The sequence below is a fragment of the Lepisosteus platostomus genome, chromosome 1 (assembly GCF_059453375.1).
Source record: "Lepisosteus platostomus isolate fLepPlt1 chromosome 1, fLepPlt1.hap1, whole genome shotgun sequence".
In the NCBI taxonomy this organism is placed as follows: domain Eukaryota; kingdom Metazoa; phylum Chordata; class Actinopteri; order Semionotiformes; family Lepisosteidae; genus Lepisosteus; species Lepisosteus platostomus.
In genome coordinates, this window is record NC_142611.1 from 51,203,917 (window position 1) to 51,225,832 (window position 21,916).

The 21,916-nt window shown below is 40.2% G+C and overlaps 3 protein-coding genes across 9 annotated transcripts; 2 read left to right on the plus strand and 1 right to left on the minus strand.

Moving 5' to 3' along the window:
• On the minus strand, positions 1-10,421 carry dnaja1 (DnaJ heat shock protein family (Hsp40) member A1). Of its 2 annotated transcripts, none has more exons than XM_088631499.1 (9): positions 10,230-10,421; positions 8,928-9,080; positions 8,026-8,206; positions 7,697-7,801; positions 7,375-7,602; positions 4,906-5,020; positions 4,204-4,319; positions 2,533-2,633; positions 1-1,713 (listed from the first exon to the last, which is right to left on the minus strand). In XM_088631499.1, the coding sequence occupies exons 2-9, from the start codon at positions 9,057-9,059 to the stop codon at positions 1,501-1,503; spliced, it is 1,191 nt and encodes a 396-aa protein (XP_088487625.1). In that variant the 5' UTR covers positions 9,060-9,080; positions 10,230-10,421; the 3' UTR covers positions 1-1,500. The 2 variants fall into 2 exon arrangements, with proteins under 2 accessions (XP_088487625.1, XP_088487629.1); XM_088631503.1 differs by lacking the exon at positions 10,230-10,421 and adding an exon at positions 9,877-9,945.
• Positions 10,422-10,495: 74 nt separating this feature from the next.
• aptx (aprataxin) lies at positions 10,496-19,210 on the plus strand. 6 transcript variants are annotated; one of them, XM_088631520.1, is made up of 9 exons: positions 10,496-10,885; positions 11,349-11,391; positions 12,771-12,912; positions 14,011-14,057; positions 15,208-15,552; positions 16,655-16,714; positions 17,199-17,425; positions 17,775-17,878; positions 18,624-19,210. In XM_088631520.1, exons 3-9 carry the CDS (start codon positions 12,783-12,785, stop codon positions 18,776-18,778), a joined length of 1,068 nt encoding a protein of 355 aa, XP_088487646.1. In that variant the 5' UTR covers positions 10,496-10,885; positions 11,349-11,391; positions 12,771-12,782; the 3' UTR covers positions 18,779-19,210. The 6 variants fall into 6 exon arrangements, with proteins under 6 accessions (XP_088487646.1, XP_088487655.1, XP_088487664.1 ...); XM_088631529.1 differs by lacking the exon at positions 11,349-11,391; XM_088631538.1 differs by lacking the exon at positions 10,496-10,885 and having other exon boundaries at positions 10,919-11,391; positions 16,658-16,714.
• A 687-nt stretch (positions 19,211-19,897) lies between these two features.
• LOC148678083 (actin-like protein 7A) lies at positions 19,898-21,635 on the plus strand. Its single transcript, XM_088631487.1, has one exon. It carries the CDS (start codon positions 19,991-19,993, stop codon positions 21,251-21,253), a length of 1,263 nt encoding a protein of 420 aa, XP_088487613.1. The 5' UTR covers positions 19,898-19,990; the 3' UTR covers positions 21,254-21,635.
• The last annotated feature ends 281 nt before the right edge of the window (positions 21,636-21,916 follow it).

A 21,916-nucleotide genomic window follows, 5' to 3' on the forward strand; every position in this document is an offset into this window, starting at 1 on the left:
TAAACTGTGCTTAATTTTAATTAGAATTATATACAAATCCAAACAATGAAATACTCGGTCCTACCTAAAGCTGACAAATTCTGTGATACAGCAGAGCTTAGAAACAGTTCTTACTTATCAAGTAAGAATTCACAAGGCCATTCAAGCTGGTAAGATAAAACACTTTTGAACTTTAAGTTCAACTTCCACTCCAATACTCCACAAATCAAGACCTGTTAGAAGTGATAAAGCACAATTCAGCACCTCCATTGCTTAAAGAAGAGACATTAACCTTACACCATTCATATTTCATGGAGAACAGTGTGTACACTTGAAAAAATAACATTTAAAACCACTCAAGTCTAATTTACAACGACAGAATAAAAATTAAGACCTGTTTCCAAGCACTCTATCACATATTCTTGAAGAAGTTAAGTGTAATCTCAGACCCTGAAGCCTGCCACACATCTACTTTAAGACAAGGGCATCCACATCTGGACTAAAGACGGAAATAAAAGTACATAATTAAAAATAAGTAATTTTTTGTGTGACATACATATTACTCAAGGGGAGCAAAACTGAAAAGCTCTTAAATGATTAACTGTAATATCTATATTCTTAGTACAAAAAAAGAGCATTTCCAGCTTAGTTTTACAAATGTAATTCTCTCACTTATGCTCATCTGACTGGCATTTTGCAATATGGTTAAAATAAAATGTTACTGCATGAACAAAGATTTGGCACTAGATTTAGTACCCAAATGCATCCAATGGTTTAAGGAACAAGAATGTGATATTTAGAAAAAATGCCTGCTAAAGTGTTACCTTGAAAAACCTAAAACAATGTCCACTATCCTTGGACTATACCAATAACCTCGGGCTCACATTAGATCTCACTTGCAAGATGAAATGGATTTATGACACAAGAATGTCTTATAAGAAATGCTATCTGCCTGAAGCACACAGTCATAGAGGCAGGGACAGTCCATTGTACAGCTTCAGCACTACCTACCTTCCCCAGTTAATGGAACGCAGGGCCCCATTCTTCTCCCTACCAAATCAGCAGCCAGGAGATTCTTATTGCAGCATTTCGTAGTCTACCCCAACATGTACCTTGTCTTGGGTATCAACCTTAGAAGTTACTTAAAAAGAATATGATGCATCCTGTTATCTTAACCTACAGCAATACTCAGACATATGACTAAATTCCCATCAGGCATTTGAAACCAAGGACAGGGACCTAACATGAATAAAATAATTGATTTTTTATGTCCATGGCAATTGATGGGACATCATACAGTGCAACCAAATTGTAACTTCCACCATATGTAGTTTAAAAAAAAATCTTCAAAAATGTGGTAGCTCTGACTTATTTTCCTTTACAAAAAAGGTAGAAGTTACACATTCGTGCCATTTCTGCGACAATTATGTTAAGTTTCATTTTGTCCTTCACTGAACATCCATAAAGTATAGCTGACAGGAGGGTTAAGCCAGTTCTCCAATGGCGGTCTTGACGTATGCCTCAAGAGGTTTGGCACTGCACACCTCCAGAGGAATGGTAGTCATCGTCATCAAAGTGTGGCCTTTCTCGTGACAAATCACAGTCCTCCAGGTCTGCATAGATATAGAGATCGTCCATGTTCTCGGTGTCATCAGTCTCTTCCCTCTCAGGTAAATATCTCTCCAGCTGTGTCAGTTTGTCCAGTGGGAGAAAGTTCTCTTCTGGAAAGTTCACCTAATTTAAACACCAGAAAGTAACACATACTGGATTCAAAATGTGGTATATATGCACAACACAATACAAATCATTTTAATATTGAAATTTCTCTTGACATTTGTTTGTAAGGTATTACTCATATAGTAAATAAGGACTTGCATAAAACATGACAATGAGGTGTATTTTTATCCCATCTTTCCTGTTTGGTAGTTTAGCAGTTAAAGTTCATTTCAGAAAAGAGACCAAAGTTTTGTAATTAATGACGTGCCTGGGAAGCCTGTTCACTATAAAGACCTGTCCCCCCCCCCCAATTCACCATCCTAAATTACAACTTTAATTTTTAATTATGATCCTTATGTCCATGGTTCACAACAGAAAATGAAATCGTTAATTTATACCCCCTAGGATCTTACTTTACTCAAAACATCTCTTCTAGATTGAAGTGTACCAATCCCCTGAGAGCAGGGATCATTCTTGCTGCTCTGTTTTGAGCAAAGTAAGCAATTTGCATTACAAGACGCTTTGTAAGGGATGTGCATGATGATGATGCACAATTGGGGATAAAAAGTCACCCCCATCAAATGCTAACCAATGCACACAGTGGTGCTATCTGCACCACTGGAGTTTGTATGTTTAATGCAGATAGCTCCACATCCATACAAATGGATGTTTATATTCACTATAGCTACCAATTAAGCTATAAACTCTGTCAAAGTCCAATACTAACAAGAATTGAAAGGTCAGCATTTGACTGTATTGCATATTTCTTGCACCTCTAGTTTTCTGTATTTTTCCACATTGCCTCAGGCAGCAACAAAGTTTAAAATTTTCACATACCGTGAAGAGAACAATGAGACGACCCTTCTCAAAAGGTCTGCGATGAAATGGCATTCCCTCATTCATAATGCACTTGCGATCGCCAGGTCTAATTACCTCACCTGCAGATTGTGGGCAAGAAGTTGGCAAACATGGGTAATCGGTTTACATTCATCACATTTTGCAGCAGACCCAATTTAGGCCTTTTCAGAAATGGGTACAAATATAATATCACAAAATCAATCTGAACTTGCTTGCAACTGGTTACAGAACAAAGGCTCTGAGCTTATATCTCAGCTACAGACATAGGATAAGTTAGAAAAATTGACAAAAACCATATCGACATCACACAGCAGCAAACGTACTGTTGGGCTGTCCAGGACACTGCTGTACTCGGAGCCAATGCTGGCTACTTGCCTAAGTAAAAGTTATGCAATGACTTCTCCCAGCGAGGGATACACGACTTGGGGTCAAAACATTACCTGTTGTTGAGGCTTCTTTTCCAGTGGCTAAGTGAATGTCAGCAATTTTTTTTAAGACTTTAATTCCATCAAACTGCGAGCGGAGGATGAAATGTCATCTTGTCTATTACTGCACAAAAGTAGTGACACACCCTGTTCTATCATTCTGAGCAGGCTCAACTCGAAATGGGTGAAGTAAACTAAGGAAACACCACTGTTAATTCAAAGCTTAGAACTACTAAATGGATTTCATGTCATCTGCCCCAGTATAAAAATGACAGTATGAGGAACATAACATGTTCAAAGTAAACTAAATAAGGTAAACTTAGCAATACCTCAAAGCTTTGTATTATTAAATATTCCATGAACAAAAGTTGAAATGAGGTGATGGAAAAAACATTTGTTAAAACTTCGTACCTAAAATGCATACAGTAGCCCAATGATATGTTTTACATAAGAGGAGTTTTAAAAGTTAAACTTTTACTAACAATTGAATTTTATTCACCCTGGCAACTTCTCTCCACTTTGACAGGCTAGAGAATGAAACATCACCATTCTACAAAGAATTGTTGGCAATTCCCTTTAATAATGCCCGCTCTGATGCGGACTTCAGAGAAGGCGATCGTGAATACAAATTTAGAAATGGGAGACCGCATGTCCTTGCAGACTTAAATGGGAAAATGCATATGAAGGGCACAACATTGGATATTGCATATTGGGACACTGCTTCAGTTTTTCAGGTTTCTTCTGAGGCCGATTTACTGGTGTGACCTAAGCATTGAAGATTCTATCAACAGAATCACATTTTATATTAGCTACATATGTGCAGTCAACTGTTCAAACTGGAATGACAGTGTTTGGGGAATCAAATTGGAATCCCTGGCATCAACAATCCTGACTAAAAAGGTTGGAATGCTTCCTTATTCCTTACATAAAAGGAACTGGATCTATTTTTTCTAGATTAGAAAATCTAGATACGCTTTCTAAAGTTCTTGACACTGTTGGGCCTCCATTGAACATGATCTTCAGTTCATCTTTTACCGCTGTCAGCAATGGTTTGTAACAATCAGTCATTAAGATGTAATCCAAAGTATTATAGTTTTTTTGCATAACTCTTTCACAAGAAAAGAACCTTAAGGAAGCAGTCTGGGAATCATAGAAAGTGCATATGTGGGAATGAGGACTCTGCTGCCACAGATAAGTGTGACCAACAGAAGCAACTGGCACTTACCTGGATGTGAGGTTAGTAGAAGAATTCTGTCATCTAGGGTTTTAATGGGTTTTTGGAAACCACAGAGTGCCTCTACTAACTTTATCTCAAGGTTCATGATCAAGTCTTCTCCTTGCCTGGAAACAGAAATATTTCTCACTCTTAAAGCATGCTTAAAGACCAGCATCTTTCACATGAGTTGCGATAAGGTTACCCTGCAGTTTTCCCACTCCAGCTAAAGGGAAAACACACAAACATGTTCCTTTAAAAGGTTTAGGGTTTTTGTGATAGAGGATGCAACTAGGTTCCATTCTGGAAGTTCACAATTGTCCACCTGAAATGTAAACCAGGCCATCATTTCAAAACTGTGTATATACGGTATAGGGGTCAATACTATATTTTACAACTTGTTTGGAAACTGATGGCAGTTTTCAATGGATTCAAATGCTTCTTTCCTCCCATTTATCATGGCTAAAAAGACCCAATCTCTTCACAGGCATATGCATAGATCATTGAACTTGACAAAGATCTAAATCCTTCCTGCAAATAAAGGAAGTCAAGGAGGCTCACCATCTCTGAAGAGACAAGAACCTCAAATCATGCTTGTTATTTTGATAGCTTCAATGATGTCCCTTATGAAGTGCTCAGACATCAAACGTATTGCACGTTCAAGAGTTTGAGTGATGAGAATGACATTCAAATCACCTCCAGTCACCTATTTACCTTGTATAAACAGGGTGCACTTTCTGATCCAGGACAATGATGATGTCTCCTGGCTCCAACCCCGGCTCTTGATCGCCCTCCCCATGGAAGGTGATCTTCTGCCCATCCTTCATGCCTGTCAACAATAGCTCATTATTAGTTAATCTGGGTTAAAGACTACTTTGCAGGTTGATTGGCAAGAAGGCTCCTGGAAAGACTGTATGGAACAGAGAATCAACAGAACAAGTACAAAACTAGAACCGAGCCTCCATTCCCAAATAATATAGCAGATCGTGTTCCTCTCCTTACTGCAAGCGTGAACAGCAGAAGTGATCGGATCTGCACCGAGGTTCACTACACTTGCCAGAATCCTGTGCACTTTTTCTCAACCCAGCTCCAAAGAATTGCAAAGCTCATTTCCACAAAGGAGCTGGTGTTAAGAGACCAAGACCAACTGACTGGTCGGTTAACACTGGGACCCAATGCATAACAGGTTTGATTCCAGACCAGAGTGATGCTAGTGGTCCAGCAGGTATCCTCTGGGTTGCTACCACCCTTACCAGGGTGCTCACCAGTAGCTTTCTGACAATGGTCAGATTCAACTGGCACAGTTTAGATCAGGAGTGGGTTATTGTGGATCCTAGAGGAGGCTGGCGCATCAGAAGGATTTCGTTCCAGCTCCACTCAGAACTGGAGTAACAGGACCAAAGGTTTATCAATATTTTCAGCTTTTCAGGTACTGCTGCTTTAAAGAAACTAGAAAATCTGCAAGCATACCAGCCCAACAGAACCAGGATTACCCAACCTTGGTCCAAAATTTGGCAGGTACAACTACTCACACAATAATCAATTGTCACTATGAATTACAAACAAAAAAAGTGACTGTTAAAACCGCTACAGTAAAACATTTAAGCTTTTAATATACAGAGAAAAAATACCTTTGGCTTTTTAAAACTGAAGTCTAATGACCAATTGTGTTAAATGCAAGCTTTGTTTTCCAGATTACAGTGGAGACAAGTGAACAGAGTAACCACCAAGATCTGGTTTATACTACACCAGGCTCTGCACAAGCTGTTTAAATTGTATGATTCTGTGCTGTTACATTCCACACACAAGGCACTTTCCTTGGAATACATTTTACAATAGTTAATGTCTCATCCTTTATGGCTATCAGAATTCACAGGTTGGACATGTCCATTTAAGATAAAGCTTATTTACTTAGATAAGATAAGACACCCAGTTGCCAAAATACTAGAATACTTAAAGGTAAAAGAAGAGACAATAATGTTACACTTCCAACACCACCACTATACAAAACAATCCTCAGATCTCAGTACTACCAAGATGCAGTTCAGTGCTATGAATTATCACACGCTTCACCAAGGTAATCCTGCTAAAAAAAACTACATTGCATACATTCCAGAACCTCATGCAATGGATACCATAGCACATTCAAGCTGGTATTGCTTCTCAAAAAAAAAAAACATTCAGTGATGGTTTCCAACATTGTGGCCAGTGAGTACTTGGGTCTATTAAAATGGGAGCACTCATAGGAAAAGGATTTGTTTTACTAGCTTTTCCAAAACTTCTAAACTTTATGATTAGTGATACTAAAATATTTTTTGCACACATTTACTTAATAAAAGGGGACATTAGGTCCCACTTCAACTATAAACATTGAAGAGTTTAAATCTTAGTCTGAGTGTTACACTTCTTACTGCCACAACAAATTGTGGCAGATGTTTAAACAATGTTTAAGACTTGGATATAGGTTAGAAGGGTTGTTACACCCATTCAAGCAGATTCCAACGTTTTCAACAAGTTGTCACACCAAAACACTAATGTGATGCAAGAGGACTAGTTACAGAGGTGTCAGTTGTTGAAGCATCCACTTTACTTATATTAATATTAGTAGAATGCAGCCACAAATTTCACATCTTAGCTATGCTGGATAAGCAACCCTGAAAGCTGTATCTAACTACTATCCAACATAAAGGAGGCTGGCGGGCGGGGTGGGGAAACTGCCATTTCTAAAATGTGTAACCAAGTTCTCCATCTGCAAAATAGATGAACAATTCACCTTTACCTTAGGGAACAACTGGAGCAGCTCTACTAGCATTTCCATCCACAGGCAGCAGGTAGGTCTGTCTGCTATTGGACGCTGACAAGGTCATAGGGTCTCCCATGTCATACTTTCAACACACCTTCCTTGCAATAAAAGACGCGCCTAAATGCAAGTTGCACTATATTATACAGGATAAAGGAAAGGATAAAATACAGACACAATTAGCACCCGTGTCTATAAAAGTGAAGTAAAGATGAGCTCAGAGGAGTAAACAACTCATGAGCCTACGTTGTTTGTGAAGTAAAAGAAACCCTTCAGGTGCATGTTACATGGCTCTCGGGTACAAGCTGCATCACACTATAAATTCACAGTAATCGTGAAAATCTGAAGACTCGATACCCTCAAGCTTCTACTCAAAGTCATACCTTTGTCGATGTGCACTTCCAGGATCTTCTTCTGCCGCACGATCTTCCTTGCATTGCAGGCCTTGCACCGGTCTTTCTGGCTGATGCGCTGGCCCTGGCCTTGGCAGCCCACGCATATCGTGGAGATCTGCTGCACCATCCCCGGCCCAATCTGGTGGAGCCGCACCTGCATGCCTGACCCGCGGCACATGGGGCAGCACTCCACTACCCCTCTCCTGCCCCCGCGTCCTGAAACACAGAGCGGGACACACCAGTCCAACAGCTGGTCTGCACCATGCAAGAATCCCACACGTCCCACCGCGCCTGCCCAACGTGCGCCTACCTTCACATCTGTCACAGATGACATTCTTCTGCACCGCAAGCTTCCTTGTGGCTCCGTTATAGAGGTCTTCCAAAGAAACCGTCAGCTGATGAACCACATTTTTCCCTGTCAAGGTGAACAGTTTCCTTTAGCAACCCAACAGTGCAATCCTGACCCTTACAAATTCATTGAGAATTCACTTCAACTAAGCATCCGACCACCATTGTTTCACCCGTGACCGAAGGTACAAAGAAAGTATGCAATAAGTAAAAGGGCTTTAGGCGATAATTAGCTTTATATGATCTTCAGTCTTACATACTACATGGCAAGCAGCAACCCGAGACAAGTACCTCTCCTCTCCCTGTGCATTCTTCCGCCTCCCCCGAAGAACATGTCAAAGATGTCCATTGGCGAGCCGAATCCACCGCCGCCCATTCCTCCCTCCTTGATGGCCTGTTCACCTCCACGGTCATACAGCTCTCTCTTTTTGGAATCTGACAGAACTTCATATGCCTGAGAAATCTGTTTGAACTGTACAGATGCACAAAAAAAATGGCGACGACATCACTTCGTGCCTACCAATACAAATGTTTTTACTTTGTATTTCTACAAAGAAGGAACAGTTTTCTCATTCATTGTCATTTGCCCTGACATTTTGATGTGTAATTACTTATGTAAACTAAATGGCAGCTAGAATCACAATAAGTATGGAACAACAGTACTGTAAAATATTGAGATACCAGGGAGTCTTACTGCACTGACTGGCAGATGAACACTGGACTCCTTTTAAAACAGACTTAACTACCTCAGATCCTTAAAGTTCAGATTATTGCACTGGCAAAATCAGGACATCTAGTGGCCCTGCAATAGAAGTGTACTCTCAACCTAGGCCCCTCGGTACAGCAATCTGATCTCAGATTCAGCTGTTTGGAACAACTTGCAGCCATACTTTCTTCAAAGTTAAACAAAACAATATTATCTTTAATGAGCTTGACCTTGCATGTCCTGAAAATACAAGATTAGGTTGGGCAAACAGCCTGACATTACATGAGGAGGCTCCACTGCAGTGCTTTAACATCTTCTGGAGGTTTGTGGGACACTCTCACACTTGAAATGGGCTGCAAACGGAGGCACTTGCTGCCAATACCAGTCTTGGACAGCTGACTGGGACAAAGAATCTTCTGACAGATGGACAGCTAGCATCACTTTTATAAGTCTTCAAGAAAAGTGTTTGTACATCACGTCCACCCACCTTCTCTCCTTCGTTCGGGTTCTTATCTGGGTGATACTTCAGCGCCAGCTTCCTGTAGGCTTTTTTCAGCTCGTCAGCACTGGCATTGGGTTTAACACCCAGCACGTCATAATACCCGGTTTCTTTCACCATTGCTGCCTTACTGAGCACGATCTGCAGAAGAGGAAAATGTGGCACATTTCCTGCATCAGAAATGTATATCAGTAGATTTATACAGCTCCTGAAAATGGTTATTTCCACACTGTGTTATAAAAATGTGCAGTCTGGGATTTTCAACTATGTAAGCCCACATTTAGTGCATCAATCCAAATCCTAGCTACTGGTCTGTTATACAATTTGATAATACTGACAATGCACTGTGTGGAGAAAACGTGCACAATAAAGTCTGCAGTGATTTAAATAATTAATCAACACTGATATCAAATAGTCTCCTAAACTGGATGTGGGATTTACAGTTGATTCTGCACACCTGTTCATCTTTATATACATGCAGGCAAGGTAGGAAGGTTTGTACCATGAAAACAAAAACTAACAAAAGCAGAATAAACCCACCATGCAGACAATGAATACAGCCTTACTTCATATGCAAACAAACGGGGAGGAATCTGTTGCGAAACAATTTTCATAACCTCTCCAAGGCACATAACGAGCTCTTTGCTTTGCATTAGCAAATCTTCCAGATAACCACATGTTTACTGTACACATATAACCACGTGAGAGCACAATTCAACTCGGACTGTCCGCAGGTAGTTCGTCATCCCTGGGTTTCCTGAAGACCTGGGTCTAGACTCCCATCACCCGACGGAAATCTGGTGAATTCTACCCGTCGAGCAGTTACTAAGCGACAGTGACATATGTGACCTCGTACTGTAAGAATTCTAGAGCCCGGAAGAAACAGCTTTCCACGCCTGGACATAACGCGCAACGCGAGTATAGGGGACTAATTTACCTTGAAAAACCTTCGAGAACCCTCTTGCGCAACAACATCAACCCCACCACCTCCCACCCGGACCGCTCTCTCTAACCCGAGGTGCTTAAAGACACCTAGGAATTTAAAACGGACATTAAAATTCAGAATATGTACAACACTTGCGCTAAGAATAGAGGAAATTTAAACATTTTAGAAGAGGGCTATAAAGACACTAGCCATACACCCTGCCCACTTGTAATATTATTTTATTAAAATGTCATTAATACTGTAAATGTAATACTCACACTTAGAATTAAATATATACAAAGAATAAAAAACACTGTCATCTCAAATGTACCTACTGTAACTGCGAACTGAACAAGTATACTCACACTTTATAATTCAGGCACTCTTCCCAAGGAATCCAAAACGCGCAGCGTTACACCACACGCTTCCTATTAGACGATACACTTCAAGAAAACTGTACGAGCGTTATTAACCTTTGGTTTAATCGACTTACAAATTAAAGTTGGAATCTCCACCCCCCTCCTCCACCCTGGCAACGAAGTTCCAGAACCTTCTCCTTCCCTCCTTCCGCCGACACCCGGATTTTGTAACACAATGGTTCGTGACGTAACCGGCCGCACCGCCCACAACACGTAGGGGTCTGTGCTGACATGCTTGTGCCGGGCTCTGATTCTGCAGCAGTTTTTCGTTTTAGTGTGTGCAGACACATCGTATAGCAATATCCAAGCCACTTTTGCTCGGTTATTTCGCTTTTAAATCATTGTGATCATTTTAGACCCTTAAACTACCCACCAATACTCATAACGCATCCTCCAACTGGGTGGCCCAGGCTCGATTTTTATGTCTGGTTTGTTCGTCATTAAATAAAATCGCAAACTTTTACTTAGCCCAACTGACTGTAATTTTAGGTTGACCACGACTGCACTCCGCGTTCAAAGGGACATTTCGAATCAGGACGGGATTGTAAAAATGGATTGAAAACTAATGACGTGGACCTCAAAATTGTGCACTAAACGCCTTGGTGAGATGAATAATACCGTCGTTTACTAATCGTGTGCATTAAATTCACAACGCCTACCGGCAGCTACTAATTTGTTCTGGATAGTTACTAAGTTGACTCTTAAATACAATATTGCATGACTAAAGCTAAAGCGTTATCGTATTACTACAAATTATACAAGCAGTAAAAATAACATAAAATTTACAATAATATACTTCTGAAACATTTCTTCAGTTATCTGTAAAGTTTAAGTCTAGAAACCCATCCCAACCAGATGCGTACTATAGGAATGGAACTGTAATTAAGTAATGAGAAATAACTCTTAAGAGCGCTTTAACTTGTATTATCAGTACTATCGCTTCGACTACGGTAGTAGTGGATTTTAATTTCTGCACAAGCGTTGTCAGGTTGTTTTTAGTGTAGTTTGTCCTTCTTCGCGTGCTGTACATTGATGTCATCCGCGTTTGCTGACGTTGATTTGCAGTTCCAGTTTTCTCAGAGGAAAAAGTGCTACTCGTACATTAAAGGTATTTATTTTTTAATAACTCACTATTATAGGCAGTCTGTGAATGAATGTTTTATAAAATAGGAGAACATTAATCCGATTTTGCTTTTGAAATGTTTAAAAATCGTCAGAAAATGATGATTTGGTAATGCCGTTCATGGTACCTGCTGAGGTTTAACTTGGTATGTTATGCTGTATACTGTATGCTGCTTCAAATATGTAAATAGTAGGGTAAATATGACTAGGATGCTGTAGTGGTGGTTTCCAGTTACTTTGATGGATTTGAAAAGATACAATGGAAACCGATATTATTTACTCAATTTCAAACTACCACTGAAAATATTCGCCATTAATATTTAGTACAGAAACTTTTAGAAGAGTATCCAGCTCTCGCCTTAGTTTTACTGAAATGTTTTGTATACCATTTAAAATTGAATCAATCCGGCTTTGCTAGTTATTAACCTGTGCTTTAGATGCGATGCCAGTGTCAGATCAGCAGAAATACCCCATGTACAGTAAATTCTTAAATGTTGAGCTGCATTTTATGCAATAATGGGATCAACTAGAAAAAAGAACCCTAAAACATATGCAAGTTTGTAAAGAATGTATGATATTCTAGAAGAATAATGACAGCATGTCTGATTGATGAGCACTGACAAAATATAAGTCCTTTGAAAATACTTATATGTAATGCTTATGTCATGTCATTTGCCAAACCGCTTTATAACACACGGTGTCGCGGGAAGCCGGAGCCTAGCCAGCAGGCAACGAGCACAAGTCAGGGCACACCCTGCCCGGTGCGCCAGTCCATCGCAGGGCAGGTGCAAACCAATCACACATGGGGAAACTTTGGAGGCATATAATAATAACAAACTTTAAAAAATGTAGTGATAAGCTTAACAAGACTTGCTTGCCAGTAGGATTCTATGGGACAATCAGAATTCTTTCAACACGTATAAGCAGAGCAGGACACAAACTAGGAATAAGATGTGTGTGTATATATATAGTATGTTTAGATTTAGAAGGAGTTTGAGAATATTCTGCAAAAGAAGATATAATATATCATTATAAATCATATATCATATATATCATATAAATATAACATTTAAATAGAAGGTTGTTTTATTAAAATTGTACAATACGCTAGTAAGATCTTATTTAGAATATTGTGAGTTTAACAGGTCCGCTTAGGTCTTCATAGCCCTCAGGTATTAAAAAGAAACCAAAGGTGTAGCAGATTGAAGGAATAGCAAGCAAGGGTCTCAGCAGTGCAGTAGCTGCTAAAATTACTGGGAGTCTTAAGAATAGTATCATAAGTGGTCACTGAGTCTCTTTGTGTACCACAGACCATGAATTGTCAGCATGTCTTACAGTTGTACATTTTTGTCACCCTCTCTAAAGGACAGGGAGATAATGCGGGTTTGCTGGCTTGTGAGGAAAGATGGATGCCACGCACCTATCAGATTGCCACATCTGCAAACGGTGATCCTAGGTCGGGGCCCAGAAACGACGATAGTAGACAAGAAATGCTCGAGAGAACAAGGTAACGTAAGTAACTCAAGCCGGCTTTTCCACTCTTCTTTCCCCGAATTCCACACCCATGATTTCAGTCAGCATGTTAATCAGATCAGTAAACGTAATCATGCTGGGTTTGTGAATTTCACAGTATGTTGTGTCAGCAGTTGTAGGGTAGTGTCGAGTCTATAGTCAGATCTGCCAAAGGCGGCAGACATCCAAGCACTGGATCTATTGATCTCAAATGAATGTTAACCCCATTTTTCTAAAAGACTGGCTCATTGAATGCTTTTTACACTGAGAGACATGATGTCACCAAGGGTGTCCTGCACAGCCTCACACGGGACTGCAGAAATATCTTCCCTGTGTGCAACTGCTTTCCTCACATCTAACCCAGAATTTGGCTTCTAACCCAATCCGTTGGATGTGGTTGTTGCCATAGGTGTTCGGGAAAGTTGCAAATGAACTAAGAGAGGTTAATCCTCCACTGAAAATGTTTCTTATTTTCGGCTGTCAACCCTCAGATAAGACATCAACAGTAAGCAAGTAAAAAACATTCTCACCAATTTCTGATTATTCCATTTCTTAGACGGAACAGTATATTAAATTAGTGATTCTTTTTATAAATAACTTTAAAGATACTAAACGGCTGAAAGTGTGTTATTTCATTTCTTTTGGGGGCTACTACCCAGAACAGAGTTAGATTGGTGTCTCCAAAGGCTCGGGTGTTTGTTTCTTATCGTGAACACCTGGAGAGGTGAGACTCAGACTTCCATCATTGTTCAGGTAGTCTAGTTCGTCAGGGGAAAAGAGCTACAGTCACAAGCTGAGTTGTATGTTGCTCATGATGTTGCAGATATAAAGTATTTCCCATCTGACATTATTTAAACTGTGCTTTCACATGATGTGTAATGTCTTTTGAGTTATTAGGTATTTCTTGTTCCCCTGCATTCTATCACAAGGAAGATTTAAAACATGTTTTTCCCCCAAGAAATGCAGTTAGCAATCTGCTGACAGCATGAAAAGCTCTATCTGATATTACTCCCTCTTTAGTTTAGTTTGGGAAAACATTTTGTTTGATCTTTGTGAACTCGACTTTTGTTTTTCCATTTCTGTGTACTTTTAGTTCATCTCAGGGCAGATTACAACAAAGGATACATCGCTGTGAAGCAGGTGGGTACCCAACGTACAAGAGTGATTTAAAAAGGTTTGACCAGTTGAAATGCCTTCTTCTTAGAAACTGATTGCTCCAAACCCACATGGAACAGTGGACTCATTGGGGATCATTTTCAAATTGAAGAAGCTTGATGTGACACTTCAGTTAAATAGAACTTGAAAGTGAATCCTGTATATGTCGCATACCTCTGAAGTGTTTTCTACTGAATTGTAATAGTTGTGTTCCTGTATTGCTTGTTATCTCTTAAGTGTGTAGTATTTGTTTGCTTTATTCATTAGTGCATCTTGCTGTATATGTGCAAGTATATTCACCTGTTTATGTGTGTTTTTATGTTGCTTCAAATACATGCTGGGAAATGACCAATGTCCAATACATAAGTATACTGGAATTTAATGTAAACCATGTGTACTTATGTGCCATCTCTGCACTTATTTATTTTATCCAACAAGAGACATCTTTCTTGAATATATTATAGTCTTTACCATGAGTGTTACCTTAATCACCTAAATAAACCTAATGAAAGGTAACAGGTAGGAGGAGGCTATGCAGCCCAATAGTAAGTAACTTGTTGATTTAAGGATCCAGCCGTGTCTTGAAATAAACCAGGGTATCAGCTTCAATAGCATGGCTGGTCAGCTTGTTCTATACCCCCACCACCCTCTGGGTAAAGAAGTGCTTCTTGTTCTTTGTTTTAAATGCGCAACCACATAGTTTCATTTTGTGCTCTCTGGGTCTTGATTCAGTGCTCTTTCTGGGTTGACTTTTTCAGTGTCTTGCAGAATGTTGAGTACTTGAATTCAAATTCAAGTATCTGAACAGTGGTCCGTCATTAAGAATTCACTGCATTTCTGTGAATGGTCGCTTTTTTTTTTACTAAAGCACTGATGCACAGCTCTGCTCCAGGGTTACTTTCAGTAGGTTTTATTTTTTCCAAAGTCATTGTCATTTATTTTAATTAAGGCATTTACTGTAATTAGAAGTGCAACTGGAACTGCCAACAGGAAGCACTGTAATCTGGGAGGATGAGAGCCGTTCACCACTGATAGTGGTGCTTGTACTCAGCATTTCTGTGCAGTGTCGTGGGGTGGATGGTCCTAGGGAGGTGTAAATATTTCATTTGTTCATTTTCATTGTTTTCTCTTGCAGCTTGGTGTAAATCCCACTAGCGTGGACTTGGTGGAGGTGGGCAGAGGAAATGAGGTCAGTCTTCGGCCTGGGCAGCTACTGCACGTTGTCAATCAGCTGTACGCCTACACAGTGCAGTTCAGTAAGGAGACCTCAGACAGCACAGCCTCTCCTGGCCCGGAGGAGACGTCAGGCTCAAAGAGGCCACACCAGCCTAGAGTAGAAAACAGAACCTCAGATGGCAGAGCCCCCAGCAGGAAGATTCCCAGGACAGGCGAGCCAGAGGAGAGCTCTGATCCCAGCAGCTGTGAGAGGCTGCATGTCTCGCCTGCTCCTAAAAACCCAGCTGACGCCCCAGAAAAGAAGGTGAATGTCCTTGTAGAGCCAGTGAAGAGGAGAACTGTCCAAGCAGTTCCTGAATTTACAGATGTAGAGGAGAGAGTGCATTCTGGGTCCGCTCCCAGTGAAAGAGTTGAACCCTGAGATAAAAGCAATTACATACGTTCATGTCAGATGATTATATAGTTGTACTAAAAGGCATTTTTCAACTAAATGTTTGTTAATGATGAATAATTTCAATTAGTAATTTTATTAGTACTTATTATCAGTGGTCATGCATATAAAATGCACAGCTCTTCAATCATGTTCCTCTCACTGAGCCTTTTCAATGCCATTTATTTTAAAGTCTAGTGACATTACCTATATCTTTTTTTTCATTTTTTTAGGTTTTTAGTTGATTCTTATTTGTAGACTAATTTTTTTATTGAACTATTTTTTTGAATGACTTTAAATAAGCAAAGTTGTGCTCACAAATTATTTGCATTGAACATGCAGTTTTTGATGATATTCTTTTCCACTTGTTTTGGTTTAATTTTAGATTGTGTATAGTTTAAACACAAGGTACAGGCTGAGGCAAAGACCCTGTGTAGATTTGTGCAGTACACGTGAGACGATGGGAGCTGAGTGGTAGGTGTCTCACTGTTTGAGACAGATGCATCGGTTACCCAAGCTCTACTAATATTCTCTGTACATAACTGGTATGTGAAGTGTATACTGTCTCGGACACACTGTCAAGCTACCTGTTGCTGGCCATGCCAAACTAATTTGTCTTAATTTTAGAAGCAGTATATATTACTGAGATGCGTTAAACCAAAAGCACACAAATTAAGAGCACACAAATAGAGAGCAGCCTATACTGTTACTGATAAACTAATGTATATTTGTGTATCCCAGGCTTTTCTCTTAAAACCCCCTGAAAAGTGTTCCTTGTAGGACCTGTTTCTAACCATAATTTTAGAGATGTGGTCTTTTAGACCTTTCAATATTTCTTTATTAAAGGCAAAAAAATAAATGATCGTGCACCATTTAAATTTTACTGGGCTTGTTAGGGTGATGTCAATCAAATACTGTTAGCACAGAAATACATCACCTGACACTGTAGCATAATCACCAATTTTCATTTTTACAGCAGATTCAGGGACATTGGAGTCAAGGACTAAAAGCTTCCATGCAAGACCCAAAAATGCAGGTAATGCAATTAACCTAGATATTTACTTTTATATTGTTTTTTAGCAGATAATAAGCTTGTTACATACTCATGCAAAGTTCCTGTTGAAGCTGATGCTTGGGCTTCCTTCAAAAAAACAGCTGAATAAGATCCCTAAGTAACTAACTGCCAAACACATTGGATTGGCTGAATGGCCTGCTCTTGCATGTCACCTTTCTTAAGAATGGCAGCAGACAAGAGGAACCTGTGGGTGTAGAATTGCACATTGAAGCATCTGAAAAGGTTTGAAGCCCACTCGCTGACACAGCTCCCTGCTAGAATCAAATAATAAATATATAATACTGTATTTTCATAAGCCACAAAGAAATCTTACAAATAAGACTGACTTTTTTATGAAGCCATGTATACTATGTCCAAAAATCACTCTACCATGTAATCCCATGCTATATCACTGTTCCTTAGTTTGTCGGTGTTGAACTATTGAAATACGTGTTTGTTGCTGCAGGTGTACAAAGATGAGAAAGTGGTTGTCATAAAGGATAAATACCCTAAGGCCAGGTATCACTGGCTGGTGCTGCCCTGGGAGTCCATTTCTAGCCTGAAAGCCCTGAGGAGGGAGCACGCAGGTCTGCTGAGGCATATGCACAGCGTGGCAGAGAAGATGGTGCGGGACTGTCCCGACTCTGGCAGCCTGCAGTTTCGTCTGGGGTACCATGCTATTCCCAGTATGAGGTAAAGCTCTGGTGGAGAGTGGTGTGCCACGCTTGGAAACACAACCAGCCTTTCACTGTCATTGAACAACTCGTGGGATTTGTTTTCAAAATGAAGTTTAACTGATGGCGTTGTGAACTATTACAGGAACGGAGAAACGTCTTTCGGCTATTCCAAAAGGCTCTGTAACTACAGATTTGTACACTTCATTTGTAAATGTATCTCGGTGTATCTGAGCTGGACATGAGATTTTTTTAATATTATCTCAATTTGCTATAAATATTTTCTCACATTATTTTGTCAAGTCAGACTCTGGGAAAGCATATTTGTTGCTTCTCAAGGAATTAACCCCTTTACTGTTGTTTTACAGCCATGTTCACCTTCATGTAATTAGCCAAGACTTTGACTCCCCTTGCTTGAAAAACAAAAAACACTGGAATTCCTTTACAACTGACTATTTTCTCGAATCCCAAGGTAAGATTGTTTCATATGTACTGTATAGCACATGCTGTAATGGATAGCCACTAAATGATATGCTATAAAGTACCGATTGCATCTGCCTAATTCCCAAGAAACTAGAAATGTAAATGTTAATTTGTGCTAAAAATTGTTTTATTTCAAACTGGACTCATTTGTTTCAATTGAAGGGCACAGCTGCTGCCACTATGGTATGGTGAATGTGCCCAACATTATCAGTTCCTTTACGAAGCCACTCCTTTTGTCCTTCCCAATAGAAGGACATGGTATCCACTGGAGACAACTACATACAGAAGAGCTTTGCATTTGGTTAAATAAGTAAAGTAGCTGGAGGTGTCACAGAAGGAAAAAATATTTTTTTTAAAAAGAGAGCTATCAAAAGGTCCAAGCCGGAAGGAGTTCTGCACGGGATGAGTGCAGCTCTCCTTGCCTCTGTGGGCTTGGAGCACATACAGGGGATAACTACACTGTCCAGATTTCAGAGGGGGGGGTCATCACTTCTGCACCTTGCTCAGTGCTCTGTTATACCAGCGTCACTACACCATAGGACAGGACACTGAGACACAATTATACTTGATTTAATTACATTAAGTTTTTTTTTTGCTGAAGTTTAATTAGCAGAGGAAAAAAATGTGTATAAGCACTATTTGATGCGCCTCTTCTGTAATGACATTACTAAAACACAAGTATAAACGCCGTTTTCAACGGCTGTCTTAAATGCTTATTGGATTTTGTGCTGCAGCCGTCATGGAAATGCTGGAGCAGAATGGGACAGTAACAGTACAGGATGGCATCAGTGAGTTACTGAAACTGCCACTCCGGTGTCACGTCTGCCAGAAAGACATGCCTACAATCCCTCAGATGAAACTGCACTTGAAATCTCACCTGCCCCGCTGAGCAGGGAAGGGATGGAGAAAGTGCTGACACAGATGCAGGCAGTCACAGCAGCTGTGAGCCGGTGACTGCGGTGGAGACAAAGGAGACAGGGACTGTCTTTCTTCTAGGATGTAAGCTGAGGCCTTAATCCCATGACTTGGAAGAGATCTTAGCACGTCTTACAGATGATGTTGGAAACTGTATGTTCTTCTGTCAAATGGAATTTTACAATAGTTCTGTATTACACAAACACAAAAGGCACTGGTTATGTGCATGTTAACTGACTTTCAGGAAAGGAGGACTGCTTTTGATCACTTAAAGTTTCTGTTTGTGGTAGGTTCCCATTGTCTTCAGTTTTTTTGTTTTTCTACCACTAGATGTTAAGAGAGAGCAGTCAATTTATTCTGCTTTGGAAAACAAATATTGGTTATAAAACATTTGCAGAGTCCAAAATTTGTCTTTTTTGTCATTTGTCTCATTTTCCTGAATTCATCTGCATTGTAGCTACCAACATATTTCCTGTGCATATGACACAATCATATTTTCATGTAGTATAGGGTTCTGTATGAAATTAATTTTTCTCTGGAATTTCTGGATAAGAAATTTATCAGGAACATCACATTTTGCCTGTATAAACCTAAATTAGGTAAAACGTATTAGGCAGTAATTGTGTGGTAACAAAATAGTTACACTCAACGGCTAATATAGATATCCTGCATGCCAAGCTGTTTCTTTCAGTACAGAAACTTGTTTCTGAAACATGTTTACGTTTTTGGCTGCAGTACTACTGCCATTACCTTGACTTGAATGACTTAAAATATAAAACATTTTAGTACTGTAAAATAACAGTAACGTTGCATGGGTCTTAAATTTGAGTGTGGGGCATATACAGTTTTCACATAGTGTAAAACAGTTTCCAAATTGTATTACAGTATATACTAATAGAAATGGCAAAAAATGTAGAACAAAATGAACATAAATGTAATAAACAGTGATGTATAAGGACAAAGTTTAACTCTTAACTGTCAGCTTTTATCCGTGGGAAACTCGCACAGCGTTTTAAAACAAACCCGCACAGCCTTATTGACCCCTATTGTTACATTGCACCAACGCAAATTTAATTCGTCATAAAGGATCATCATCTGTTGTATTGACAACCGTATTTTATCTCAAATCTCGGTATGGATCAGATATTTACACATTGTGTGAAGCTTTAACTTCGAAGATGTAAAAATGTCGGAACTCGATCAAAGAGACGGCCTGATGGACCCTATTACTCCAACTAAAGGTCCTGCGAAAGTCGCTAAATTGATAAAGATAAATTCCAATGAAGGCCCAAGCGCTCCGGACAAACACCCAATACCCAAATCCCAACAACGCGTCGTCGTTAAGCGCACCAAGGCCGTGATCATAGATTTGGGAACAGGATACCTAAAGGCTGGCTTCGCAGGACAGCCCGGACCTTCCTGTGTGATTCCCAGTGCGGAGGGGGTAACGCGTCGAAGATCGGACGTGGCCGGGTTCAGCCGCCGAGAGAGCTTTGTTGGAAAGGAGCTCCTGCAGAGACCGGACTTGGAGTGGACGGCGCCTCTGCAGCACGGCATTGTGACCGACTGGGAGGCGGTTGAACGCCTGTGGGAGTATGTCTTCCAACAAGAGCTGCAGGTCCCTTTCGAAGAGCATGCGGTGCTCGTTTCCGACCCGCCCCTGAGCCCCACAACCAACAGGGAGAAATTCGCAGAACTGATGTTCGAGACATTCAGCATTCCTGCTATTCACATTGCCTACCAGTCCGTATTGTCCGTGTACTCGTACGGCAGAACCACGGGCATCGTTTTAGAGAGCGGGCACGGCTGCTCTTACGCGGTTCCCATTCACGACGGCTATCACATGCCAAGCCACACCGGGCGAGTGGACTACGGCGGGCAGAGTCTCGACGCTTACCTGCAGAGCATGCTACAGCATTCGGGTAAGACGATCCCAGACAATCTACACAGCATTGTGGAAGATATCAAGAAGAAATGTTGCTATATCTCGCTTGACACAGACCACGAAATGTCTTTGGATAAAAATGATTGCGCAGTGGACTACGAGCTCCCAGACGGGCATTTAATTTCTATTGGCAAAGAGCGATTCGCTTGCCCAGAAGCCTTGTTTCAGCCCATCGCGTTGGGTTCCAGGGAACCCGGACTGCAGACAATGGTAATGAACTGCATCAACAAGTGTGACATTCAAATTAAGAAGGATTTGCTCAAGAATATTGTCGTCTGTGGCGGTTCAACAATGTTCCCGGGATTCCCCGAACGCCTGCAGTACGAACTTGACAAAATTGCTCCCAGAAGCGAAGCCGCGGTCGTGGCGGTACCTGAGCGCAATTACGCAGTGTGGAGAGGGGGCTCCATTCTCGCTTCGCTCCAGGCTTTTCAGTCACTCTGGGTTCGTAAGGAAGAGTACGAGGAGAGGGGACCTTTTATCATCTATCGAAAATGTTTTTAAAAGTTTCCACAAAATTGTATGGCGACAAGTTAAAGTTACAAAGTATTTAGAGTTAAGTAAACGAGAAAGAAAAGAATGTCCAAGGACTTCATCTTAAAATTCGCTGAACAAAAACCAAATCGTTTCTTGTTACCCGTTATCGTTTGCTTTCAGTAGAGAAAAAATAACAACTTGGGCATCCATGTCCTACCAGGTAACAAGTTCATACCTTTTCTATACAGTTTGAGTAGCTGGTTAATATAATGTATCAGCATAAGCCCTAATGTGGGTGTAACCCAACATGAATTATACTGGAAAATGTCAAGCTAATGTAAAGTCAAGAAAAATGATAATTTGGTAAATCGACCTCCCGGGATTTAAAATAAATGTATTTAAAATTAAACAGGAAAGACTGAAAAGTATGTTTTGCAGTATGGCACTTACTCCTTCATGCCATTTTCGTGATGCGTTTAGCGGTACAAAATAGTTTTTATTAAAAAGAAACGATAAAGACAAAAATTATATAGCAAGTGAAGCATGTTAAAAGTGTTACAATATGTAGCACCACCTTTGACAAACATGACTCGCTTGCTACTTGAGGTAGCAATGGTTTATCATATTCACCAATAGCTGAACATTCCAGAGAATATCAGATGTTTTTACTGTACTATAATACTTGTAGAA